This window comes from Podarcis erhardii (genome assembly GCF_964252035.2).
Source record: "Podarcis erhardii genome assembly, chromosome: 13".
NCBI lineage: Eukaryota > Metazoa > Chordata > Lepidosauria > Squamata > Lacertidae > Podarcis > Podarcis erhardii.
The window spans coordinates 16,958,960-16,982,451 of record NC_138502.1 but is presented as its reverse complement, the minus strand read 5'-3'; the positions used below and the strand labels follow the sequence as shown (position 1 = coordinate 16,982,451).

Genomic DNA, 23,492 nt, shown 5'->3' with positions numbered 1-23,492 from the left:
TTTGTGTCTTTTAGACTTCCTTATATGTGATGTGTGCTATTGAATTTGCATAATGTATTCCTTTTCTAGCATTTGGGGTGTGTCTCACCGAGTGAGTTGGGAGAAGAAGATAAAGCACAGTATTTCTCTACAAATGTCTGAATTTTCTATTGCACAGTGTCTGCTTCTTTAAATGCAAAGATCCTCTGGTGCATGGAATCTTGTTTATAGAGTATCAGGTGTTTTGATGTAGGCAGAGATTTGGTGGCGATGAAGTCGCCTCTGGCAGTAATCGACTAGAGCTGCGCTAGCATCACAGAAGGACAAAGCATGTCTCTGAATGCCATTGGCTAACACAGTCTGGGCCTAGAGCAGGGAATGGCAGGAAGCAATATGTAAGGAAGAAAGGACGGAAGTTGCAGAGGGCTTAGGGAAGAATGAGGCAGGGGCCGGACAATACAGCAACCTAGGTAAGCTGGGGCAGAGGGTATGGTCCAGAAGGAAGGAGGAGACAGAAAGCTTGGAAAGCGAATGGGCAGAGGAGTGAAATGCGTATGTCATGGTGAGGAGGTAGAGGTGAAGAAGGCTGAAGTTTGCCTTTTAGTGTCTTAAAATGATGGATCAAACTAATGTTTATTTATACTATTACTAGGGACAGCAAACCCCTGCTCACTCTACTCCCCAACCCCACCTACTTCCCAACCCCTTCCTACTCCCCAACCCCTTCCCCTGCTTCCTTCACAGCTGGCAATCCTTCCTCCCTTTAACCCTCATTCCCCCACACACTTATCCCCCCCCCCCCGCTTGCCTCAAGCCCCTCCATTCAGCCTCAGAGCTCATCCCCAGCCCTTCCCCTCACAGCTCACTACTACTCCTACCCCTTTTAAAGGAGAGGGAAAGCACTTCAGAGCAGTTTCCTGAAGTGCCTCTCCTCAGTCTGTTACAGCCCCACTGCAGCTGCATTTAAAAGAGGGGGAAAGAAGCACTTCACAGAACGGTTTGTGAAGCACCTCTCACTCCCGTTGTTAAGCACGGCTGCAGTGGCATTGAATGCATTGAATGAAGGGAGGAACTTCACAGAGCAGTTTGCAAGCACATTAAACTGCTCATCTAGGTCATTTACCACCCTGTCGTCATGCTGGGGTTGGCACGTCCACCTTGGCACCCATGGAATCTGCAGCAAGATGACAGCCTCACATTTTTATGTATACAGTGGTACCTTGGGTTACATATGCTTCAGGTTACAGACTCCACTAACCCAGAAATATTACCTCAGGTTAAGAACTTTGCTTCAGGATGAGAACAGAAATCGTGCTCCGGCGGCGTGGCGGCAGCAGGAGGCCCCATTAGCTAAAGTGGTGCTTCAGGTTAAGAACAGTTTCAGGTTAAGAACAGACCTCCAGAACAAATTAAGTACTTAACCCGAGGTACCACTGTACAGCAAGATATTTATATCCTACCTCTTCCTTCTAGGAGCTCAAGGTGGCATGCATGCTTTTTTCTCTCCCATATTATTCTTACAGTAACCCTGAAAGTTAGGTTAGGCTGAGAGACAGTGACTGGCCCAAAGACACCCACCCAGGAAGCTTTCTGGCCAAGTGGGGACTTGAACCCTCTCCCACATCCTAAGTTCAACGCTTTAACCACTACACCGCTCTGGCAGGCCTCCAGCCAGCTTCTAATGCAGACACTGTGAAGTGATTTATGGCTACCTTTTGCCTAGGAGCAAGGGGCCATTTTGGCTGAGCAAGTACAGTCAAACCTTGGTTATTGAACGTAATCCATTCTGGAAGCCCGTTCAGCTTCTGAAATGTTCAACAACTGACGCACGGCTTCTAATTGGCTGCAGGAGCTTCTTGCACTCAAGTGGAAGCCGTGTCAGATGTTCATCTTCTGGAAAATGTTCGAAAACCGGAACACTTACTTCTGGGATTTTGGTGTTTGGGAGCTGAAACGTTCCAAAACAGAGGTGTTTGGGAACCAAGGTTTGACTGGAATTCGGCTCAAGTATGTCTCCTGTTTTGTTATTGTCAGTCGGCTATGTTGGGATGAGGCCCGAAGCTGGAATAGCAACAATCCAACTTGCAACATGCCCTGTTGTTTCAGAAAAGTGGGTAGGGGACATGCCAGAAGGCAGGACAAGCCAGAGTGTGATATAAAAACAACTGGCAAGCGAGACCATCAGAAACAACAGGCACCCAAGCATGGTGAGGCCAAAAGCCAAGTTAATGCCTGTTGTATGGAGTCAAGAGGGGAAGGAATCGGAAAGCACCAGGCTGGAGCCAAGTACGAGTAGAGAAAGGCCAGACAAATTGTGATTTCATCCAAGGGTGGGTAAAGGGCAGGTCTGGATCAACTTGTAGATAAAAATGTGCATATTAGTGAAAGTAAGCTACAGAGATGCAAAAAATATATACACTAGTCAAAACTGCATACTAAATGTATTCGCTGGGAGATATTTGCCCTAAAGTGCTGATGAATTTTTATGAGGATTCTTTTTATAAAATGGCAAATTGCAGAAATGTGGAGAACTGAATTTAAGGTTAGGAAAACGAGAAACAGAGAACTGAAATAGACACCTTGGTCTATCTCTACTCCCTGCTCTAGATTATACAGTGGTACCTCAGGTTAAGTACTTAATTCGTTCCGGAGGTCCAAACTTAACCTGAAACTGTTCTTAACCTGAAGCGCCACTTTAGCTAATGGGGCCTCCGGCTGCTGCTGCGCTGCCGGAGCACGATTTCTGTTCTCATCCTGAAGCAAAATTCTTAACCTGAAGCACTATTTCTGGGTTAGCGGAGTCTGTAACCTGAAGCGTATGTAACCTGAAGCGTATGTAACCCGAGGTACCACTGTACTGTAGAAATGAAGCAGGCGGGGGGGGGGTTACAGAGTAACCAGGAGTGGGTCTCTGAGCCCCTTTCAGTTCTGGTACTCAAGAAACAATATTGGGCTCAGAATAATTTAATTCTAATTGTATGTCTTTTGCACTGGGGTGCAGCTGGTGGATATGGGGGTTCTAGTAAAAAGCAAAGTAGATCCCAAAAGCCTAAAGCCTGCCAAACCCTGGTTTGGTGTTAGGATACAGGGTTAGCAAAAACTAGTTAATAACTAGTCATTCTGAGGTCCAGGACAGCATCTCAGTTCTACACCTAACCCTGTCATTTCCTGGGAACTGATACTAGAGGAAAATAAAACCATTTGTGGATCTTTAACAGTGCTGCTGCTAAAAGTTCCAGTTTCTCACAGCTGAGGTGAACTGGTCCTCCTTAAAATAAATGGGGAGGTAGGGAAACTCACATCTTGATAAAAGTGCTGAAATGGCTACCATGGGCATAAAAACATGATGGTACTCCATTCTGATGTGTGCCGTGACAAAAAAACCCAAGCCCTATATAAGTTTTAAATCCTCCTGCAGCTGGTGCCCAGCACTGCATCACTTCAACTTTCTCATCACCCATCAGAAGCATTCTGTTGATGAATGAGCTTCCTTGCATGATGCCGCAGGCAAAAGATCACTGAAAAGTTCCTCTCTCTCAAGCCCCGAGCAAGCCAATATATAACTATTCATCTCCAATCTTGAGCACGTGCCAAAAATTAAGATTGTTTGAGAACCAAACTGCACATCACCTTTGCTGATTCTTTATGAATGAAATGCAGCTGTGGGAGCTCGTCAGCTTGATCGGAGAAGCTGCATGCACCACTTTCCAAATCAAAGTCAACCCCTCAAGCCTTGTGTGTGTCTTACAATGTACATGTGTGAATGGACCTTCAGCACCGCTGGCTGAAATTTCATACCACGTCATGCTTCTGAGGTTGCCAACTTTTTACAGCAGCTATGCCTTTGTGGTTCAGGATTTGTTGTGAGGTGACGACGTTTATCGCTGTGCTGTGCAATGTTTCACCTGATGGTTTTTGTATATGAAACTGTTGTTAGAGGCACATGAGCCAACCAGGTTGGCTGCTGAAGTGTGTTAAGTGCCGTATTTTTCGCTCTAGATGCACTGGACCATAGGAGTGGGAGAACGGGGGGGGGGGATTCTGCTGCGCTCCGAAGGCTTGCGGATAGCTGCCTGAAGCCCCCGGAGGGCAGCGGGAGTTCCCGGCACTCCGGGAGCTTCAGGCGGCTTCAGCAAAAGCAACGCGAAGCCTCCGGAGCGCGGGGGGAGCTCTCCCTCTGCGCTTCGGAGGCTTCGCGTTGCTATCGCTGAAGCCAAGGAGCCTGCATTCACTCCATAGGACGCACACACATTTCCCCTTCATTTTTGGAGGGGAAAAAGTGCGTCCTATAGAGCAAAAAATACGGTAATTACCTGATGAAAAAATAAGACGCATGTGTGAACTGGCAGACAATGGCTCAGTAGAGAAGCAATCTTGGCAAAAGACCCATTGCCCTGGGCTACAGTTTGCCTGCTATCAATAGTTTCGTCCTCTCAAAACTCACGTCAGCAGACTTACCAAGGCCAAAGTTAGAAGCAATGTATTTGCCAGGACCAAATACTTGCTTGGTGTGCTGCTTTGACAGGGCTTTCCTAGCCAACCTACATTTTTCTGAAGGCTTGCCCTTTTCACTCACACCCAAAAACCTTTCTGCTTCATTTCATCATAGCAGAGCTGCTCTTAAATCGCTTCCTGGCTAAATGATTGTGAGCTCCAGGTGCAAACCGATCGCAAAAATGGGCTAAAAGAATCCTTTGATGGATTAATCCTTATCATTATGGTCCTCTTCCCCCAACAGCAACTACTCCATCCACAATCATTTTGCAGACAAATTGGAGAGCTTAGAATGCCAGACAAATGGGAGGCAGAGAGAGAGAGACGGAAGGAGCAGGATAGTTAGCTTGGAGAAAAGAAGATTAAACGAAGGCGTGATAACTGGTTTCAGATGCTTAAGAGGCAGATGGAACGCATGAAGGAAAACAGAGGGAATGAACACCCCTTCACTTCTGAACTGTGGAAAAAAGTATTGTGCTTTTGAATTAGGTGGGCTGGGTCAGTTTGGCTTTACATATCACAAGAAAAATGCCTAAAACAAGCCAGGTTGTGGCAACTACTTTAAAAAACAGGTTCAGAACATAATTAAAGGTCATTGATTTCTTTCATTTATTAGATTTTAAAAGGTGGTGTTATTAGTATCATCATCAACATACTCATTGTTCATGATGTTTTGCAAAGTGTAAGAGATCAAGTTTCTGCCCCAAGGAATTTACAATCTGCCTATCACACTTTGTTTCATGATATGTAATGATTTGGAGGGAAAGGGTTTAAAACACTGGGCTGTTGTTTAATAAAAAGGCAACTTGATGAAGAGGGGATAGGATTCTTGGTCATGGCAACAGCAACGCATGGATTTATCTGCACCACTAATTTATTTTAAATAACATTTACTTACCTTATGCTTACACATTCCATTAAAAACAGTGTTATGGAACAGTAAAGAAGACAGGTAAAGGTACCCCTGCCCGTACGGGCCAGTCGTGTCCGACTCTAGGGTTGTGCGCCCATCTCACTTAAGAGGCCAGGGGCCAGCGCTGTCCGGAGACACTTCCGGGTCACGTGGTCAGCGTGACGAAGCTGCTCTGGCGAGCCGGCACCAGCGCAGCACACGGAAACGCCGTTTACCTTCCCGCTATAAAGCGGTACCTATTTATCTACTTGCACTTGGGGGTGCTTTCAAACTGCTAGGTGGGCAGGAGCTGGGACCGAAAGACGGGAGCTCACCCCGCCGCGGGGATTCGAACCGCCGACCATACGATTGGCAAGCCCTAGGCACAGCACCACCCGCGTCCCAGAGCAGTTATTAAAAACAGTAAAATAGCAGAAAATGACAAATACTAAGCAGCAAAAAATGGCAAAAAAAATGTTCAAATCAATAAGCAGCATTAAGCAACTAATACAAGCTGTGCAACCACTTCAGATGAATCTCAAACCAAAGCAAGCCTTGTCTGAAGTGAGTTAAGACAGCTCCAGATTGGTCAGAAGTGAGTTTGATTGATATAAAGTGCTTTGGACCAATCCAGAGCATAAAACACTCTCTAAGAAAGCCAGACAGCCTGTCTCCAAAGTGTTTCAAAACAACACCAAATAAGAAGAATGCAAGGGTGGGGAAAGGGGAAGCAGGAGAGCCAACACTTTTCTCATCAGTGTTTATGGGGAGGGGTAGAGAAGTGTTAACAATTGCTCTCACTGCCTTTCACTCATTGGTAAGCTCTCTGAACACTAGAAAGTATTTGACAGCATTTGCTGCACTTGTTTCCTACTCAGTCTTTCTTTCGTGTGTGTATATATACCTGTTTGTTTTCCAACCTTTCCTACTCAATCCCTGCCCCATCCTCTCGTTCAGTTTATATTATGTTAATCCTTCAGTTCATACCAGTACCCAAACTTTCTTATTTAACTGTTGGTTGCGAGTCCTTTCCCAGTCATTCCCAGTTCCATCCTTACTCTTAAAAATAAAAGCAGTTTGTTGTCTTAGTCTTACTATTGACTCAGGCTGTGTCACTTCCCGTATCCCTATCGCCCACAATTTTGGTACAAGTTTTTTTTAGCTTAGGTATTAGTTTTATTTGCAGCCATGTTCTGTTTTCTGTGCCTGCCTTTGTTAATACTTTGGCCTGAGTGTGTGTGCCAGAAAGTCTTATAAGTACATTGTACACAGTCAGTGCACAAGCACACAGTGAGTGTATAAATATTGAAGTTTTAGCACTAGCATGAGACATCTACAAAGCAACCATGGTGCCATCACCAGAGGCGGAGATTGCAGAGCTGCCAGCCGGTACCAGAGACAGAGATGACAAGCAGTGCTGGCAGTAGCAGCAACAGCACTGGCCAAATTGGTCCTTTTCCCAGTTAAGCTAGTCTATCCTAGTGGAGTCTGCAGTGGTGGGCAGCAGCAGCAGCCCATGCAGATTCTTCCTTGTCCTGAGTCTGCTGGTAGTGGGAACAAGCCTACTCCAATTGCCAAGAGATTATTTGAGGAGGAAGTAGGCACTGGCAGCAGCAGCATTGTAGGGGCATCAACTGTGGTTGGAAAGGAGAGGAAATCCAGTCCACTGTTGGACATCAAGATCTCTGAGGAGATGTGTCTGCTGTCCTTAGCTGCCTGAACATAGGAGCTTGAGAAGTGGCAGGACTGAGCACTATGCTGACTGCATAGTCTTTAAAAATACTGTATATGTTATTTTTTTGAAAAAGACATAATTTAAAGGTGGCTAGCACACACACACACACACAAAAACCCCTGGATCCAGGACCTGCTATTTGGTTCAGCTAATCACCCCTGGAAGGCCTAGCATGTCTCCAAGTTGCATGCACTTACATGAAACAACAAGAAGGTTATGGCCATTTTACCTTTAAAGTACTTACAGTATTTTAATTTGGCAGGGGGAATCATCTTTAACATGGCTAGCACAAAAAACCTGGATTTACCTGTCTGAAATTTGGTATGGTTAATCCCCTCTGTGGAACGCCCTCCCACCAGATGCCAAGGAAATAAACAACTATCTGACTTTTAGAAGACATCTGAAGGCAGCCCTGTTCAGGGAAATTTTTAATGTTTGATTGTGTTTTTAATATTCTGTTGGAAGCCACTGGGGAGGCCCAGCCAGATGGGTGGGGTATAAGTAATAAATAATAATAATAATAATAATAATAATAATAATAATAATTATTATTATTATTATTATTATTATGCTACCATGTCACCAACTTTCATGCAAACAAACAAAAAAATATGGCTGTGTTTGTTTCCCAATACAAGTTAATGGGAGATCTGAAGGTTCATATTTCTGAATTCAGATTTGGGGTTTGAATCACATCAGATATGCATTGATCTGAACTGAATTGGGCCCCAAACCACCAACCACCAACCATTTATTTATAAGTCAGGTTTCCTAATTTGGCAGAGACTTCTAAACTCTTTCAACTGAACACACATAGATACCTGCTGAAAGGAGCACATGCACACAGGGTTATTGGCCGTGAGCCTTGCATACCCCTCTGTACAGTTTCGACCCTTGCCTGTTTAGGCAAATGCCTGAAGAGGACTACAGTGTATGAATGCAAAGATGCCCAATGTTGGAGCTTTCCCTGAAAATGACACACAGATTATAATCCTGTCCTTCCAATATGAAAATGAGCCATCACCATGCAGCTCAAAAAATAGTCCAGTGATACAGTCTCAATACAGAGCTCCAGAGACTGATCAGATTGTACCAAAAAAAAAGGGGGGGGGCTGAAAAGGGGGGGGCGCTGGGAAGGTTTAAAGCAGGCATGTCCAAAGCCCGTTTTGGGGGCCTAATCCAGCCCACCGGTCCATCTAATCCGGTCCCTGTGGCAGTATATGTCCTGAGGTAAAATTGTAAAAAAAAAGCTCATCAACGTTGGTCAGCCCTCACACATGTTCACTTCAAATCTGGCCCTCTTTGAAAAAAGTTTGGGCGCCCCTGGTTTAAAGAAAACCTTGGAAATGAAAGAGTGCCAGTTATATCTGGACACATTCCCAGTTTAGAAACGAGGCACCGGTTTTTCACAGCAGGAGGGTAATGACTTAGCCAGGCACCCATGGCAGGGAAACGGACTCTCTCCATCAAACGGAAACTAGACGCCTGTCTAAAAGAGACAGAAGATGGAAGGGCTTGATTTGGATGTCCCTCTTGGCTTTAATCACAGCTTTTCTCATACACTTTGGTTCTGCATCCAGTTGTCTGCACAAGCTTAGCACAATGATATAGACAGGCTAGACAACTGCCTAGGAGGACATAAATCAAAGGCACCACCTGGTGCAGGCTGTACTCTGTTCCCAGTTTGTGGGAGAGAGCTCCTGCCCACCCCGGAAACAAAAAATCTTGAGCCTTTATTATGCTCAGGAGAGAGAGGGAAAGGACAGACAGTTAATTAGACAGATAGAAAGACTTCGACACTGTGATATCTCTGTTTCTAGAAATTAAACTTAGGAGAGATACATTTCTAGATGCTGGAACTCAAGACTATCTAAAAAGAAACACCATATTACTGTATATGGATTCGTGGTGAGAGAAATGCACACTGTGCCTCCTCAGGGGAAACTTTAACCATTTCTTACTTCAAATGTTCTGGAGCTCAAAAAACTGCACTGAAAACCAATGCAGCTCGAGTGAATAGCTGTCTGAATAGCACATTTATATTTCTGTCTGCTCTGTTTTTATTTTGCTGATTTTTTTCTAATGATTTTTGAGCCAACTGTTTTCTTTCCATTAACCTTTTCTTTGTTTCTGTTTGTATATTTATGGGTACACCCAAATGGGTGTTTGCTGTGGGATCAGTGCTCCTCATGAATGTATTTTATTTTATTTTTATTATTATTATTGCAGAATCCACACAATGTCATGTGCACCAAAATGCCAGCCTATATTCCCCACCCCACCAAACTTCAATTTAATCTGGATCTTCCCTTTCTGGGGGAAATCTGATAAATTAAAAAACAAAACAAAACCCCACTGGTTACCAACTACCCATTTGTAATACCTCAGCAACCTGCTTTACAACCCACCTGGAAGCACCTCTTCTATTAAGCTATTGCAAGGAACCTGGTCATTGTTTGGGAGGAAGTAGTGACCCCAAGATTAAATTTATATAGGAATTGATGGATATCTCAATTTCAGTTTAGTTAGCTCCATTTCCACATCAGGTGTGGGTTTTTTTGCATGGAAATTTGTGCACAGTATTGTGTATATTTATCATGCTAGCATTCTTGTATGTATTTTGCCTAATATACACATTTTAAAGAAACCTTTCCTAATATAATTAATTTTTGGGTACACTTTCCTTTACACTTTTTTTGCATTTTGCAAATTTCAAAGGATAGCTGTGTTTTGGTTTTCCTATGAATGCAGAAAGGGTGAATTAGAGAGATTCAAAGGAAAAATGTGAGCGAGATGAATTTCTCCACCATCCCTAAACATGAGTACTGCTTCCAGACTGAATGCGTTAGCTATTGGCCTCCTCCTGTGACTTGACCCAGTTGCTTGAGTAATCTAACACCATTTGGTTTGCCAGCAGTCTTTCTACATCAGCTTTCTCTCTTTGGCACACTGGAATCACCAGGGCTGCATTGGTTAATCTGTAGGGACCAGCAGACAGGCAATTCTTTGCTATGGAACAGGGCAATAAGGATGATTGTTGTTGGTGCCGTGACTTCGTCTTTCCTTCGAGCTGCAAGTTTCTTCATGCGCGGCGTGAAAGCACGAAGGAAAATGTGTGAGTGATGTGTATCCCTAGTGTCTCAAGCCAGGAGGAGCTTGGACCAAATCCCCATAGACAAGATTCACAAGCTGTTCCTGTAGTACAGGGATGGGTAACTTTTCCAGCTGTTGCTGCACTACAACACCCATCATCTCAGACCATTGGCTATGCTGGCCGGGGCTGATGGGAGGGGGTCCAACAGCATCTGGAGGACCACAGGTTCCTATAGTCCAAGACTATTCTTCTTAGCATAGTGAATGTATGAACATCCTCCCATATAAACCAGTAATGCTACTAGATTAACCAATGGTCCATCTAACTGAGCAGCAGCACTAGGATCTAGTCTGACTGGCAGTAGCTCTTTGGGGTCTGAAGCAAGAGATTTTTCCTCATCTGCTTCCCAATATCCTTTCTCACCCAACACTGCCAGGGATAAAATGTGGGATGCTCTGTAACTGATCTATAGTCACTTCTCATATGAGAAACCCAAAGCATGTTAGAAAGACATACGACTGAAGCACACGCCTCATACTCTGCTTTCATGTTATGTATTTTCTTATCCTAAGGTGTAATGCCAGCAGCAGAATACAAAATGAGCTAAAGAACCAACTCCTTTCCCCATTGTGTAGGTTCTAATGAAGGCCATGGTTATGGCCTACAGCAGCCATTGAAAACAGAGCTTGCTAAAGATGAAGGGTGAGGTGGTAGAGTTGAAAGGATATAGGAAGAGGAGAAACTACAAAATATGAAATGTTTTTTTGAAGTCTGGAGAAAGTTCAGATAGGAAACGTGTAAGAAAGCCTACTGTCAAAGCGGAGAGACAGAGCAGAAGAGGCAGAGAGCTATTATTTCCAAAGAGAAGACTTTATTGCAGAATCACTGGGGCTCCTTGTCATTGATAGAAGTTTCTGAGAGATGATTTAAACAAAGGTGAGATGACCTAGGTTCTGTCACTCCATAAATGAAATTCACATTTGGTGTCTGGTGAACTCCAGTCCTAGAGCTGCAACGCTTTACTGGATTTCTGAAGCATTAGATTTGTCTGATATCCAGCTATATGAATGACCTTTGACAGCTGTGGCTCTGCAATCACCCTCCCATTCTCTTTTTCAAGTTGAGCGATATCTGAAGAAGAATGAGGCTTAGAATAACAAAAACCTCTCAAAAGTCTGAGGATTTTTGAAGCATGCTTCAGCATTAATTATCTAACAAGTACTTATTTGGGAAGCAGCTGGTGGCAAAGCTAATCAACATAAGGTGAGTAAATTAGCGGCAAGGGCCAAAATCGGATATATAATAAACATAGCAGCAGCAGGGCATCAATTAAAAGCAGCAATACAAACATAAAAGGTTATTTTAAAAACTCAGGGAAATAGAACTTCATTTAATTATCATTTTTATATTCTGCCTTTCCTCCAATAAGCTCAAGGCTGCATACACAGTTGTCTTTCACATATAAATTTTATCATCACAATATTGTTAGGTAGGTTAGGCTAAGACAACTACTGGCCCAAGGTCACCAGTGAGGTTCTAGCGGGTGAGGTTGGGGGTGAACCTCAGTTTCCCCCATTCTAGTCTGACACTCTAAACTACAACATCATGAATCTTTGTTTTGTTTTTTGTTTTGTTTTTAATTGGGCTAACAGCAGCAGCAAAACAAAATAAAAAAATTCCTTCCAGTAGCACCTTAAAGACCAACTAAGTTAGTTCTAGGTATGAGCTTTCGTGTGCATGCACACTTCTTCAGATACAGCAGCAAAAATACACATCAGGCTGGCACAATAAAAATAAAGGGCTGAGCACATGTAGAATAAAACAGAACCCATTACTGTCATAGGCAGGATCATAGCTGTCAACTTTTCCCTTTTCTTGCAATGAATCCCATTTGGAATAAGGGAATTTCCCTTTAAAAAGGGGAAATGTTGACAGCTACGGGCAGGATTAATCTTAAAGACATAATATATTTTTGAATCAATCCTAATCTACTGACAAGCGGAGAGGGGTGACACCAGCTTTTATTTTTACTTCTGCCTATTCGAAACTGCATTCCAGGACCAATTCACACATGCATAGCTATCACTTGTTTGCTGCACACTTAATGTGTAAAAGTCTTTCCAGAATGGTATGGTCTGGAGGCACATGATGCCGTCACCTTGCTGAAGCTAAGCAGGTCTGGGTCTAGTCTGTGCTTGGATGAGAGACTGCCTGGGAACCACATGTATGCTGTACTGTGTTGTGTTCGGTGAATGTGGAATAGAAATGTAACAAAAAACATTGATCATAGAATAACTGAGAGCTGAGAAATTCAGCAACGTCTATTTATATGTGACCCAACAAAGTCCCCACAAGAATAGGCGATGCAACCCCAAACCTGAGTATTGTACTCAAAGTAGGGTCATTAAACACACATTTAATATGCTATTAAAGATCCATAAGAAAACATGCACTTGAAGCAAAATTAAACTTACAAAGTCAGTGGAAAAACTGAAGTATAAATAGGCTTCAAAGCAACAATGTCCAAGCGAAGCAGGTTCAAATTCCAGTTAGAAGTCAAATCTCTCCAGTAAAAACTGCTCCACATTATTTTGACTCTGGCCTTCACCATCACCTGTATGAGATTTCACTTCATTGTGTTTGAGATGTAATCGTGAAGGATCATTGATATCTTCTTCAGCTGCAAACAAAAAGGTACAGTTCACATGTTTTGAATACTGGAACTTAGCATCTAAGCACATGAACAAATAATACGGGGCACAAACAAAAACCTTCAAAGTCCTAAGGACAGGCTGTCAATAAGACTTCCAAATAAAGAGAGTTGTTCATTTGCATAGAATAAATACCCATGGGGGGGTGGCAGGCTCTTATGCTGACCAAAACATAATCATTAAAATATCTGTACATTCTTACAAATATGCATAGGTTGGAAGCCTGTGGCCACGTGCCTGCTATCCATGGGCATTTATCCTAAACAAATGAATGCCTGAAAAGGGCTGAATAAGATAGGCTAAAACATTCAGCGAGGGTGCAAAGCCATGCCTAGGGGTGTGGTGGAGTGTGAGGAGACTCCCAAGGACCAGACAGAGAAGCTTGGGGGGGCTGCATTTGTCCCCACCAGGCTCCAGGTTCCTGAAGCAGCACGAGGTGACAGGCAGCAACAGGTTTGCAGCTGCCATTTTCATTCCTCACAACCCCACTACCACCAAGCACCACTCTGGGGCATTGTGGGAAATTTAAATGGTGGGTACCCAGACCGAGCCACCTGCCAAGCCTGCTTTACTCCACAGTCCCCCTTAGACCATGAACAGGCACGGGAAGCTGCCTTAGGTTGTATTGATTGGGCAAGGCGGTGTGCGACCTGCCTCAGGTGGAAGAATCTGGGGCATCTTTAAAGATATCTTTTTTCTGTTCAGTAGTATATGCATGCTATTAATAAAACTAAAGTCCAACATATTTTAATGAGAGTGTTTATTAATTATAATTATTACCATAAAGGGGGATGGGTGACTGAGGGTAAGAAATCAGCATGAGGCTTCTGTGGCAACTCCAGACGATTGATTCTGACCTCAGAAAAATGCCCTGCACTAAGGCTGCTTTCTTGTTTCCTTTTTAATTTTCAAAATTGGTAGAACTCTTCTGTCCCCATAAAGCAAACAGGAGGAGTTACAAGGTTAAAAAAGGATCATAAGGAGTATATGAACAAGGAGTCAGCGAGTAAGAAGGCACCATTGTGTGTCGCAACTGCTACACCTGTGAGGTGTAATGATTTTGAGTGTTAGATTTACATTCAAAGCAGTGGTTCCCAAACTGTAGTCATGAACCACCAGTTTTCCAAGAGAAAACTCATTCAGGTGGTCTGTGGTGTGTCTGTGGGTTTGTGGCTGAATATGGGAGACGGCACATCCATCACATTAAATATTCATATTGATTTTCAGTTGTATATTTATTGCTTCTTTCATTTCTTATATTGTATTACAATTTGAATTATATGGAACTGCAATTGACAGAAAAAATAATAATTAAGTGGTTCTTCCCCCCCCCCCCCGCCCCGGGCCCTCAGCAATTTTCAAGTGGCTCATGGGAGGAGGTTAAATATGGCAACCACGGATCTAGAGAGACCTGGGTTCAAGCCCAGTCCTTAGCCACAAAGCTTATTCAGTGACGCTGAAAACAGTCTCTTTAAAGCAAATTTGCGTTTTCTGCGGATTGCCATTTTTCAGTAAATAGGAAGTTTTTGCAGGGAAAACTCTGGAGCGAAACAAAGTGTGGTTGCTCCCAGAGCTTTAAAGTGTGGGCCATGGTGTAAAAAAACGTGGAGGAAATTTAAGTGTGGATGGACCCTGAGCCCCAACCTGCTTCCTGGGTTTGTTGTGAGGATGAAAGGGACACACAGACACATTTGCACACCTGGCTCTTGGCCCTGAGTTCATTCAAGGAAGGATGGGATTAAAAATACATCAAGCAAATCAATCATGGATTAGCAAAATGGACAACCAGGCCTCACTGGAATAGGGTGTAGCTTGATGGCTTACATCTGGCTGAAAGCCAGGACTCCCAGATTGTCCAGGAGAAGAAAGTGAAATCAAGGGAGTTGCAGCAACTGTTTTTGGTTGCTGTGGGAAGGAACTGGGGATTGGTGTGACATAATGGGAAGGCTGAGAGCCAGTGCCCCTATATCCAGCTGTCTCCCACGGTTGGGTCCAGGAGCGATTGGTTTCTTTCTTAGCCTGACAGGGTTGAGTGACTGTGCTGTAACTCAATCATCGGCTTGGGCTGGTGGGCCACAGCTTGGAGCGCAGCCCGGAAAACAGGGATTGGAGCCAATTACTTGGCTAATACTCCTGGCTTATCTCCCTGTAACCAGAGCCATCCCTGCGTTTTGCTGAGCTAGGCCCAACTCTGAGTAACTAACCACTGGAAGACATGTCTGGAAAGTGTACACATGGCAATCATATGCAAGTTTGCTGGCGTGTAATAGGTTTTGTTTTTTAAAGTCATCAATGGAGTTGTCTTGGGCAAAGCACTATATTTCAGCAGTCTACCTCAGCATTGCTCTCGGCTCACTGACAAAGCTTTACAAACAAAATTGGTGTCTGAGGAAAGGAAGTGGGGCTAATATCCCCCCCCCCTCACGCCGCCATCCATATGCTCAAACTGTGTGAGCCAGTTTATATAATCTGTTATGTACTGAAGTTCTCACCCTGGGCCAGCAGGGGGATACTGTAGATAGTCTTCACTCAGGTCCGCATATAAATAAATAAATAAATAAATAAATAAATAAATAAATAAATAAATAAATTATTTATACCCCGCCCATCTGGCTGGGCCTCCCCAGCCACTCTGGGCGGCTTCCAAAAGAATATTAAAATACTATGATACATCAATGCAATGCAATATGCAAATAAGGGATTGAAAGTCACGTTCAGTGATTGAATAGTTACAGAAAGTGGTTACTGTTGCGTTGTAGTGGAGCTCTATATAAGCAGACTGGCTGAACCCTTCAGTTCAGTTCAGTTCTGTTCTGGCCTGTGAATAAACAAGAGCTGTTTGAAGAATCGCTGCATCGTCTGATATGTTCACCCACAACTTAACATAATCAACAAATCAAATTGTAAACTCTTTCCAAGGCTGTTCGATGTCAGGGTGCAAATTTCTGTTGGGAGAGAGACGGGGAAATGCGTCCCTGTTAATTCTCCTCTGCCTCTCAGCAGCTTTTGACACCATCAACCATGGTATCCTTCTGGAGCAGCTGTCTGAGTTATGAGTGTGTGGCGCTGCTTTGCAGTGGATCCGATCCTACTTTGATGGTCATTTCCAGAGGGTGGTATACAAATGTACCCTTTTCTCCAATCTATTTATTTGGTGGTAATGGTGGCTCCTAGGGGGACGCGGGTGGCGCTGTGGGTAAAACCTCAGTGCCTAGGACTTGCCGATCGCATGGTCGGCGGTTCGAATCCCTGCGGCGGGGTGAGCTCCCGTCTTTCGGTCCCAGCTCCTGCCCACCTAGCAGTTCGAAAGCACCCTTAAGTGCAAGTAGATAAATAGGTACCACTTTATAGCAGGAAGGTAAACAGCGTTTCCGTGTGCTGCACTGGTGCTGGCTCACCAGAGCAGCTTTGTCACGCTGGCCACGTGACCCGGAAGTGTCTCCGGACAGCGCTGGCCCCCGGCCTCTTAAGTGAGATGGGCGCACAACCCTAGAGTCGGACACGACTGGCCCTTTACCTTTTTAATGGTGGCTCCAGCGAAGGCAGAAAGCGAAGGAAGGTGGGTTTCCCCTTCTTCCTCTGCTGCCTGGTGTTCTGCTATGCAAATAGCTGCTGGGAAATTTATTTTCCCAAGGACAAGTGTAGTGCTTGAAACTCAGCAACCAATTCAGATTGATTGCCATCACTAATCTCCATTCTTCCTTTGCCCTTATATAATTTTCATATAATACGGTGTGTGCCTTGAACTCTCCCCAGTTCTAGAGGACAGTTAGATAAGACATCACTGCTTTTCAGGGTGAGATAACTCACCATTTAATAATTAGAACTGACATCGGAAAATGAATTTTGGGCCAGAGTGCAATTCTGAACCAAATTCAATTTAGTCTAGTTAGCCTGGGGGCGGAGTTGAGGAGAGATCTGAGAGTATGCTGTATTCTCTAATTCAGCATTGTTTTTGTACATTCCAAATAATTTTTCCTGGACCAAGCATATGCTCAGAGATGCCGTTCTTTCATTTTTTCATAGTCTATGTTGTCCAGGACCAGCACCACATTTGAGGGAGCCCTTGGCAAATTGCCCTCTTTTGGGGCTCCTTCTACATTGATAGAACCCCAGTGGTGTGCTTAGCTGGTGGTGGCAGTGGCAGGCAGTCATTTTAATTTCTCAGAGTGCCCCAAAGCAACACTGCATTGAGATTGCTCTGAGAATATAAAATGGCCGCCTGCCACTGCCAGGCGCAAGGCAACTAGGGGAGGCACTTGTACCAGTAGTGGCCGTTGTCAGAACACTATGGGCCACATCCTCCTCTACACACTTGTTAAACATATCAGGGCCCTGTCACACTATTAATGTATTGCGTATACATCTCGCAATTACATGTGATGTTGTGCCGGACCATAACCTTCCTCTCTTTCCCTGCCTTCCTTTGAATATAACCCTACTGGTCAAAAACCTAGAGGCAGCTGTTATTGGGGAGAACCAGGGAGCCAGTAGACTTAACATTGAGCATTTTTGTGAGCACAATTATAATTCCTGTAAATGTCTCACACATGCATGCATGCACATTCTCTCTCACTCAACCACATGGTGCACTTGCTCCCCATACCCTGGGGCTACCTGGAATTTGTCCAGCTGCAAAGGCTACAGTAATTGCTAGCTCTTCTCTCTCTGGGGACACAATTAAATCCACTCCACCAAGCAATGTAAAATCTCGGAAAGGACAATCCCTGAGGCCTGAGAGGCAAGGAATCTTTCTTTGCCCCCAAAACCTCTGCTTCGGTTGCCATGTTCTAGAAATTGTCTCCTTCCTGAGCAAAGTGTGTGTACATAACGTTGGCTAATTACCTTAACTCCCAAGTTTCTCAACAATATCCCTATATGACGCTTAAAATCTATATCCACCAGCAAATATGGTGGGAATTTGGAAAATCTAGGCATCTATCCGTTTCTAAGTTATCACAGAACTGTGCAGCATTTTAAGAAATCATGATGTGCTCTCTGCTTTTTGCTTTGAAAGGCTTCTCCAGATGACCTGTTCATCCTGTTTTTCTTGCACAAATCTTATTATGCCTGTTCTATCTTGAGCATTCATTCTGACTTGTTTGCAGCAAGGTTATAGAATCACAGAACTGTAGAGTTGGAAGGGACCATGAGGGACATCTAGTCCAACCCCCTGCAATGCAGGAATTTTCTGCCTAATGTGGGGCTCGAAATCACGAGCCTGAGATCAAGATGCTCATCATGCTCTACCAACGGAGCTATCCCAGAGCCAATGTTGTATGTTGCAAAATTAGCAGATGCACTGCATATATTAGCCTGTATAGTCTATAATAACCTCCCAACAGTTCGACTCCACCCCCAAAGGCACACTCTTCCACTGTATCCCGAGACAGGCAGATGCCAACTAGTCTATACTGTAGGAAAAAGGGACTGTCACAACATTTGTGGTTAAACAAACTGAGCTATTTTCCGCTCACATATTATATTTTAGTGATGAGCTCCACATGTATGTATATAATAATAATAATAATTTACGTGGTATGCTGGCCTATCAATTTATTGTCACATGGATTTTACTCCTTACGTCTTCAGCAGCCCCTGGTTTCGAGCAAGTTTCACTGCAGGTTTGCCTATTTTATAACAATTCCTTGAGGCATCCAAGCAAAAAATTTATGTAACTCCCCTGTCAATGCAGAATTTGTTGACAGGGGCCGAAGAGCCTGCACAGCTGAGGTGAGCTGTAATAGTCACTCAAAACAACTCCCTCTACGAGCATCTTATGGTGAACTGTCACCAGATCTGCCACCAGCCGGCAGAGAGCAGCTCCCAGGTGTCAAGATGTAAGACTCGAGCCTTTCTGATGCTCGGTTACAAGTGTCAACACAGTGTTATAATATGCCAATGAAACAAAAAGTTGAAAGAGGTACTCATCGTACCAGTTAAGGATTAGAAGCAGTAATTATTTGGGGTTTACTTATAAAGCCTATGACCCACTTGCCAAGGCTTTGCAACAACCCACAGGTTGGGGAACTCTGCTCTAGGAGAATGGAACCACAGTGCATTTTGCTCTTGTGTTAAGCAGGATAGAGAGAAAGCAGGCATATATATTTGCGTTTTAACTTAAGCATCCTAGCTAGCGGCATCTTAGAGCAGTGAATTTGCATTCTTGTGTTCTCCACTACCTATGTCGCTGCAGACTGGACCACACTAGATTTTACTATGCACTTGCAGCTTTTTGCAATTCCATTTACTGTAATTTATGTAACACCAGTTTTTATGCTTCCCCCTTGTAAATTAGGGTGTATCTGATACAGGGATAATTGACAAATTGGGTAAAACTGGGCTCCAAAGTGCTCCACTCAGGGTCAAATACTATTTGTTTCTGTGTTTTGGGTTGGGTGGATCAATTGACACTTTCTGCTACTCCCTTTCCCATAACCACTGCTTTCTTGGTGCATTCACTCCTTTTCTATTTCTTTTGATGCATCAGATTTGCACAAAACCGGAAAACTATACCACCAGCAAAGCACATTTTAAAAAAATTCTACACCATATATATCTGGCACAAAGTGTGTGGTGAGAATTTACAATAGCTTCCATTTATTTTCCCTCCTTCGCCTTCTGCTCTTATTTTTTCAATGCCCTTCCTGCCTTCCTTTCAATGCCTTTTTTTCTGCCTTCCTTTCAGAAGCCAACTGTTCTTATTTCAAATTCTTCACTACTGGGGAGAATGCTCACATCTTCCAGAGGACTACTAAAAAAGGTGAGTCCATCAGCCCATCGAAAACAGGGAGCCTTGTTGGCCCGTTGTGCAAAATCCCAGCAGGAACAAATTAAAAACACCCGTGTTTATTACGTTATTATCCCACCATTCTGCCCAAGAGCTCAGAGTGGTTTACAAACTTAAATAAACTATCAATAAAACACAATTAAAACGATATATGACATAGCCCTTTATGTCGCTTCTAAACAGGATTCTTCAATGCTGGGGCAGCCAATACTCTTAAAGGAATCCTAGATGAGAATAACAACAGCTTTATCTGAGCAGTTAACACACAATATTTAAAGAGGCAAAGGGTCTTGGGGGGGGCGGGCTCTGCTACACATAGGCATTTGTATCTCCTCACCCTCCAGGGTACTTTCCTCCAAGCAGGTGCTGGAAAAGCAACAGGAGAGACAGATTTGGAATTACCGTATTTTTCTGTGTATAAGACTAGGTTTCCCCCCTAAAAAATAATGTCAAAAATTAGGGGGCATCTTATACTCTGGGCCATCTCCCCCCCCCCATTTTCTTAAATCTGAGTCCCCCAAAATAAGGGGCATCTTATACATGGGGGCGTCTTATAAACGGAAAGATACGGTAACTGAATTGCCCGCCATTTTATGCTCATCTGTTTTACAGACTTTGGGTGTGAGGGGTAGGATAAGTAAATAATAAAAGGGACAGGGCAAAAGAATGCTTCGGCTCACACAAAGACATGACCCTCCACACCTCTTTAGTCTTTTCTACCACACACACCCTACGCAATACATGTACAGGGAAGGCCCACTCTTGAAGAGCAAGAGTCTCTGCCATCACACACAGTGCATTGTGCAGGCTTTTGAGTTTCACAGAGCTCCTCCCTCAGGCAGGCCATTCTACAGACTGAAACTTGAGGAGAAAACGGGGGTTAGTGCTGGGACTGCCACCTGATTAAGGAAATTGCGGTCAGTGACCCACGTGTTTTCTTGAATGAATCTACTGAGCAACCATTTGGAAACGCATACATTTTTGTTTTTATTAAAAGCAAGAGCTCTGAAGCAACAGGCGCGCTTCCTTTTGTTTTTGGAGCATGTGTCATAGCAAACATCACCACAGTTAGAAGAGTGGGAGAAAGCCAGGAGGGATTTTGCCCAGCCCCTGCAGTTTTATACAAGTCCTCGAAGGCAAAATAACTTTTAGAAAATTAAAAAGATCTGCCCATATTTTTGGTTGATTAGTCAATCCATCACTCCTGCCCTAGTTTAGCAGGCATGGGGTGGCGTGCTGCAGGCTATTTAGGTTAAGGCCCGTGCCTTTTTCAGAGGATCTCAGATTACACAGAGGCATGCTGGGACAGACAAGCAGTGGCGGGCGGCTCTCCCTTCGAAAACATAAAATAACCTGCAGTTAGCTGAATCTCTCTCTGGCATTCCTCTCCGTCTGCAGCCCCAGGTCCCTTCAGGCTGGTTTACCAAGCCGCTCTCCAGCTGCCCTGTCCCATCTCCTACACTTCCATTCTTATCGGGCCTCACTCAACACCACACCTCAGCCGTGGCAGTTTATCACATAGCACATGATTGTGTGGCTGTGTGTCCCTGTAATGCCACAGAGGCTGAGCATTCCCTTCTGTGCCACACACACAGAGGAAGCAGGTCAAGTGGGTAATTGTGAATCCATCACTCTCTGCGTCTACAAATGTCTGCTTTATCTCCCTCCACCGCCCTGCTGGCTTGGTTGGCACCGCTGTGTAGAACTGAACATCACGGCGGCCATTGTGTCCCTCGTCAGCATCACCCTAATGGCCATGGGGTCCCTCTGCATCACGGTGGCTCTGAGCAAAGGGGTTGAATTTCTCTTGAAACCAGCATCTTGCTTCTTTATCATCTCAGGTAAGGCAGCCCACCCTGCAAAACCTCCTTCCCTTGTTCAGGCCTGCTGCCCCAGCTGCTGCGTTCCTGAAAAACAAATGTCATTTCCAGGCAACCTCTTTATTGGGCATTTGTCCTAATTTGCTTGCACAAAATTAGCAGAGAGGTTACACAACCTTTTTTAAGTCGTTGATGCCCATCTCATTTTACTCTGTGACATTTTTTAATCTATTTTATTCTCTTTCACTCTGTTGCATTTTTTATGTGCTTCCTATTTTGTTTGCTTGGCACTGGGCATCGAATGCAACAATAAAGACTCGGTATTTTTTCAGCAGGGAGGTTACACAATGCTGTCTGGTTTGGATCATTCTTTTTTGTTCGGGCGGAGGTTATACAATGCTGCATCAAGCAATGGTTAACCTATGCTTTACTTTCCCATCGTTTTCCTTCATGAGTAAAGGGGGAGTGGACAGAAGCAGGTTTGTTGCAAAAGAACTTCAAGACTACTTTAATTGTGGAAACCTAAGCTTACTAAGCGGGTGGCTCTGTGGGTTAAACCACAGAGCCTGGGACTTGCCGATCAGAAGGTTGGCGGTTCGAATCCCCACTACAGGGTGAGCTCCCGTTGCTCGGTCCCTGCTCCTGCCAACCTAGCAGTTCGAAAGCACGTCAAAGTGCAAGTAGATAAATAGGTACCGTTCCAGTGGGAAGGTAAATGGCATTTCCGTGCCCTGCTCTGGTCCGCCAGAAGCGGCTTAGTCATGCTGGCCACATGACCCAGAAGCTGTACGCCGGCTCCCTTGGCCAATAAAGCGAGATGAGTGCCGCAACCCCAGAGTCGGTCACGACTGGACCTAATGGTCAGGGGTCCCTTTACCTTTTTTTAAGCTTACTAAGCAGGATGGCTATGCTCTGCCACAATGGTTGAAGGCAGTGATGCATCTGAATACTAGTTGCTAGAAGCCATGGCAGGTTGCAAGGAAAATGCTCCTGTACTCAGGCCTGCTTGCGGGTTTCCTCCAGGCACTTGCTTGGCCACTGTGAGAACAGGATGCTGGACTAGATGGGCCAAGCACCCAGAGTTAAGTGAGCGACTGGTGACAGTTAAAAGAAAACACAACACAATGTACCTTCATGTGGTCCAGTTAACTCTAAGCCAAATGTCTATCCGGGAAGCTTCCCGTAGTCCTTTGTTTGCAGTCTTTGTTCAGAACTAGAATTTGGGGAGGACACCAGGGATGGGGCAGGGAGTTCATCGAAACTCCCAGGACTGCCTTCTCACTTATTCTCTCTCCCTCTCTAGGCATTATGGTGCTCGTATGTCTGGAGGTTTTCCGGCACTCGGTTCGGTGGCTTATCACCTCTGATGAGACCATCCCACTGGAGTACGAGTATTCCTGGTCCGTGGCTTGTGCAGTGGCGGCTGGGGCTATCCTGATCTTTGGCGGAGGCTGTTTTATCCTTTTGTCCATCCCTGGCTTGCCCAAAAAGCCCTGGGAATACTGCATGAAAAGCCGCAGCAGCAGCAGCAACGCTTCCTAAAAACCGTACGGGAGAGAATCCCAAAGTCTCTCTTTCTCTCATTCTGCCAACACACACACACACAATCACACACACACACACACACACACACACACACACACACTATCTCTCTCTCTCTCACACACAAACAAACATACATATACCTCCACCCACCCCTAGGGGGCAGAAAGAACCGACCTTCTCCCTCCTACATGCCTGCCCTCTTTCTCCATCCTCTGGACTCAGTTTTCCTCCTTCCCTGTTTTGTGACTTGTAAATAGAACCTCTAGTGCTTGTTTTGTTTTAGATTGGCGGGGGGGGGGGGGGCAGCTATGAGGAAAGGGCTCTGCTTGTGAATGAGGGGACAGCTGTGCTAATGAACTGAGAAATTACGAGGGGAGGGAGGATAAAGGGCTGTATTTTAAACCCGGTTTTTATAAATGGCTATTTATAGCT

General features: G+C 44.5%; 1 protein-coding gene and 1 long non-coding RNA gene across 3 annotated transcripts in view; one reads left to right on the top strand and one right to left on the bottom strand.

The window, feature by feature from the left end:
• The window catches only part of LOC309327910, a 74,489-nt gene extending 53,554 nt beyond the window's left edge, over positions 1–20,935 (bottom strand). For both annotated transcript variants that reach the window (XR_014150672.1, XR_014150673.1), the window contains exons 1-2: positions 20,033–20,935; positions 12,669–12,874 (exon numbers count right to left, since the gene is read on the bottom strand). This is a non-coding gene — a long non-coding RNA (uncharacterized lncRNA). The remainder of the gene's footprint in view (positions 1–12,668; positions 12,875–20,032) is intronic.
• The window catches only part of CACNG6 (calcium voltage-gated channel auxiliary subunit gamma 6), a 31,343-nt gene extending 8,183 nt beyond the window's left edge, over positions 1–23,160 (top strand). The window contains exons 2-4 of the mRNA XM_081837493.1: positions 19,594–19,668; positions 21,399–21,536; positions 22,819–23,160. Coding sequence (XP_081693619.1) covers positions 19,594–19,668; positions 21,399–21,536; positions 22,819–23,057 — 452 coding nt within the window. The 3' untranslated portion in view covers positions 23,058–23,160. The remainder of the gene's footprint in view (positions 1–19,593; positions 19,669–21,398; positions 21,537–22,818) is intronic.
• The last annotated feature ends 332 nt before the right edge of the window (positions 23,161–23,492 follow it).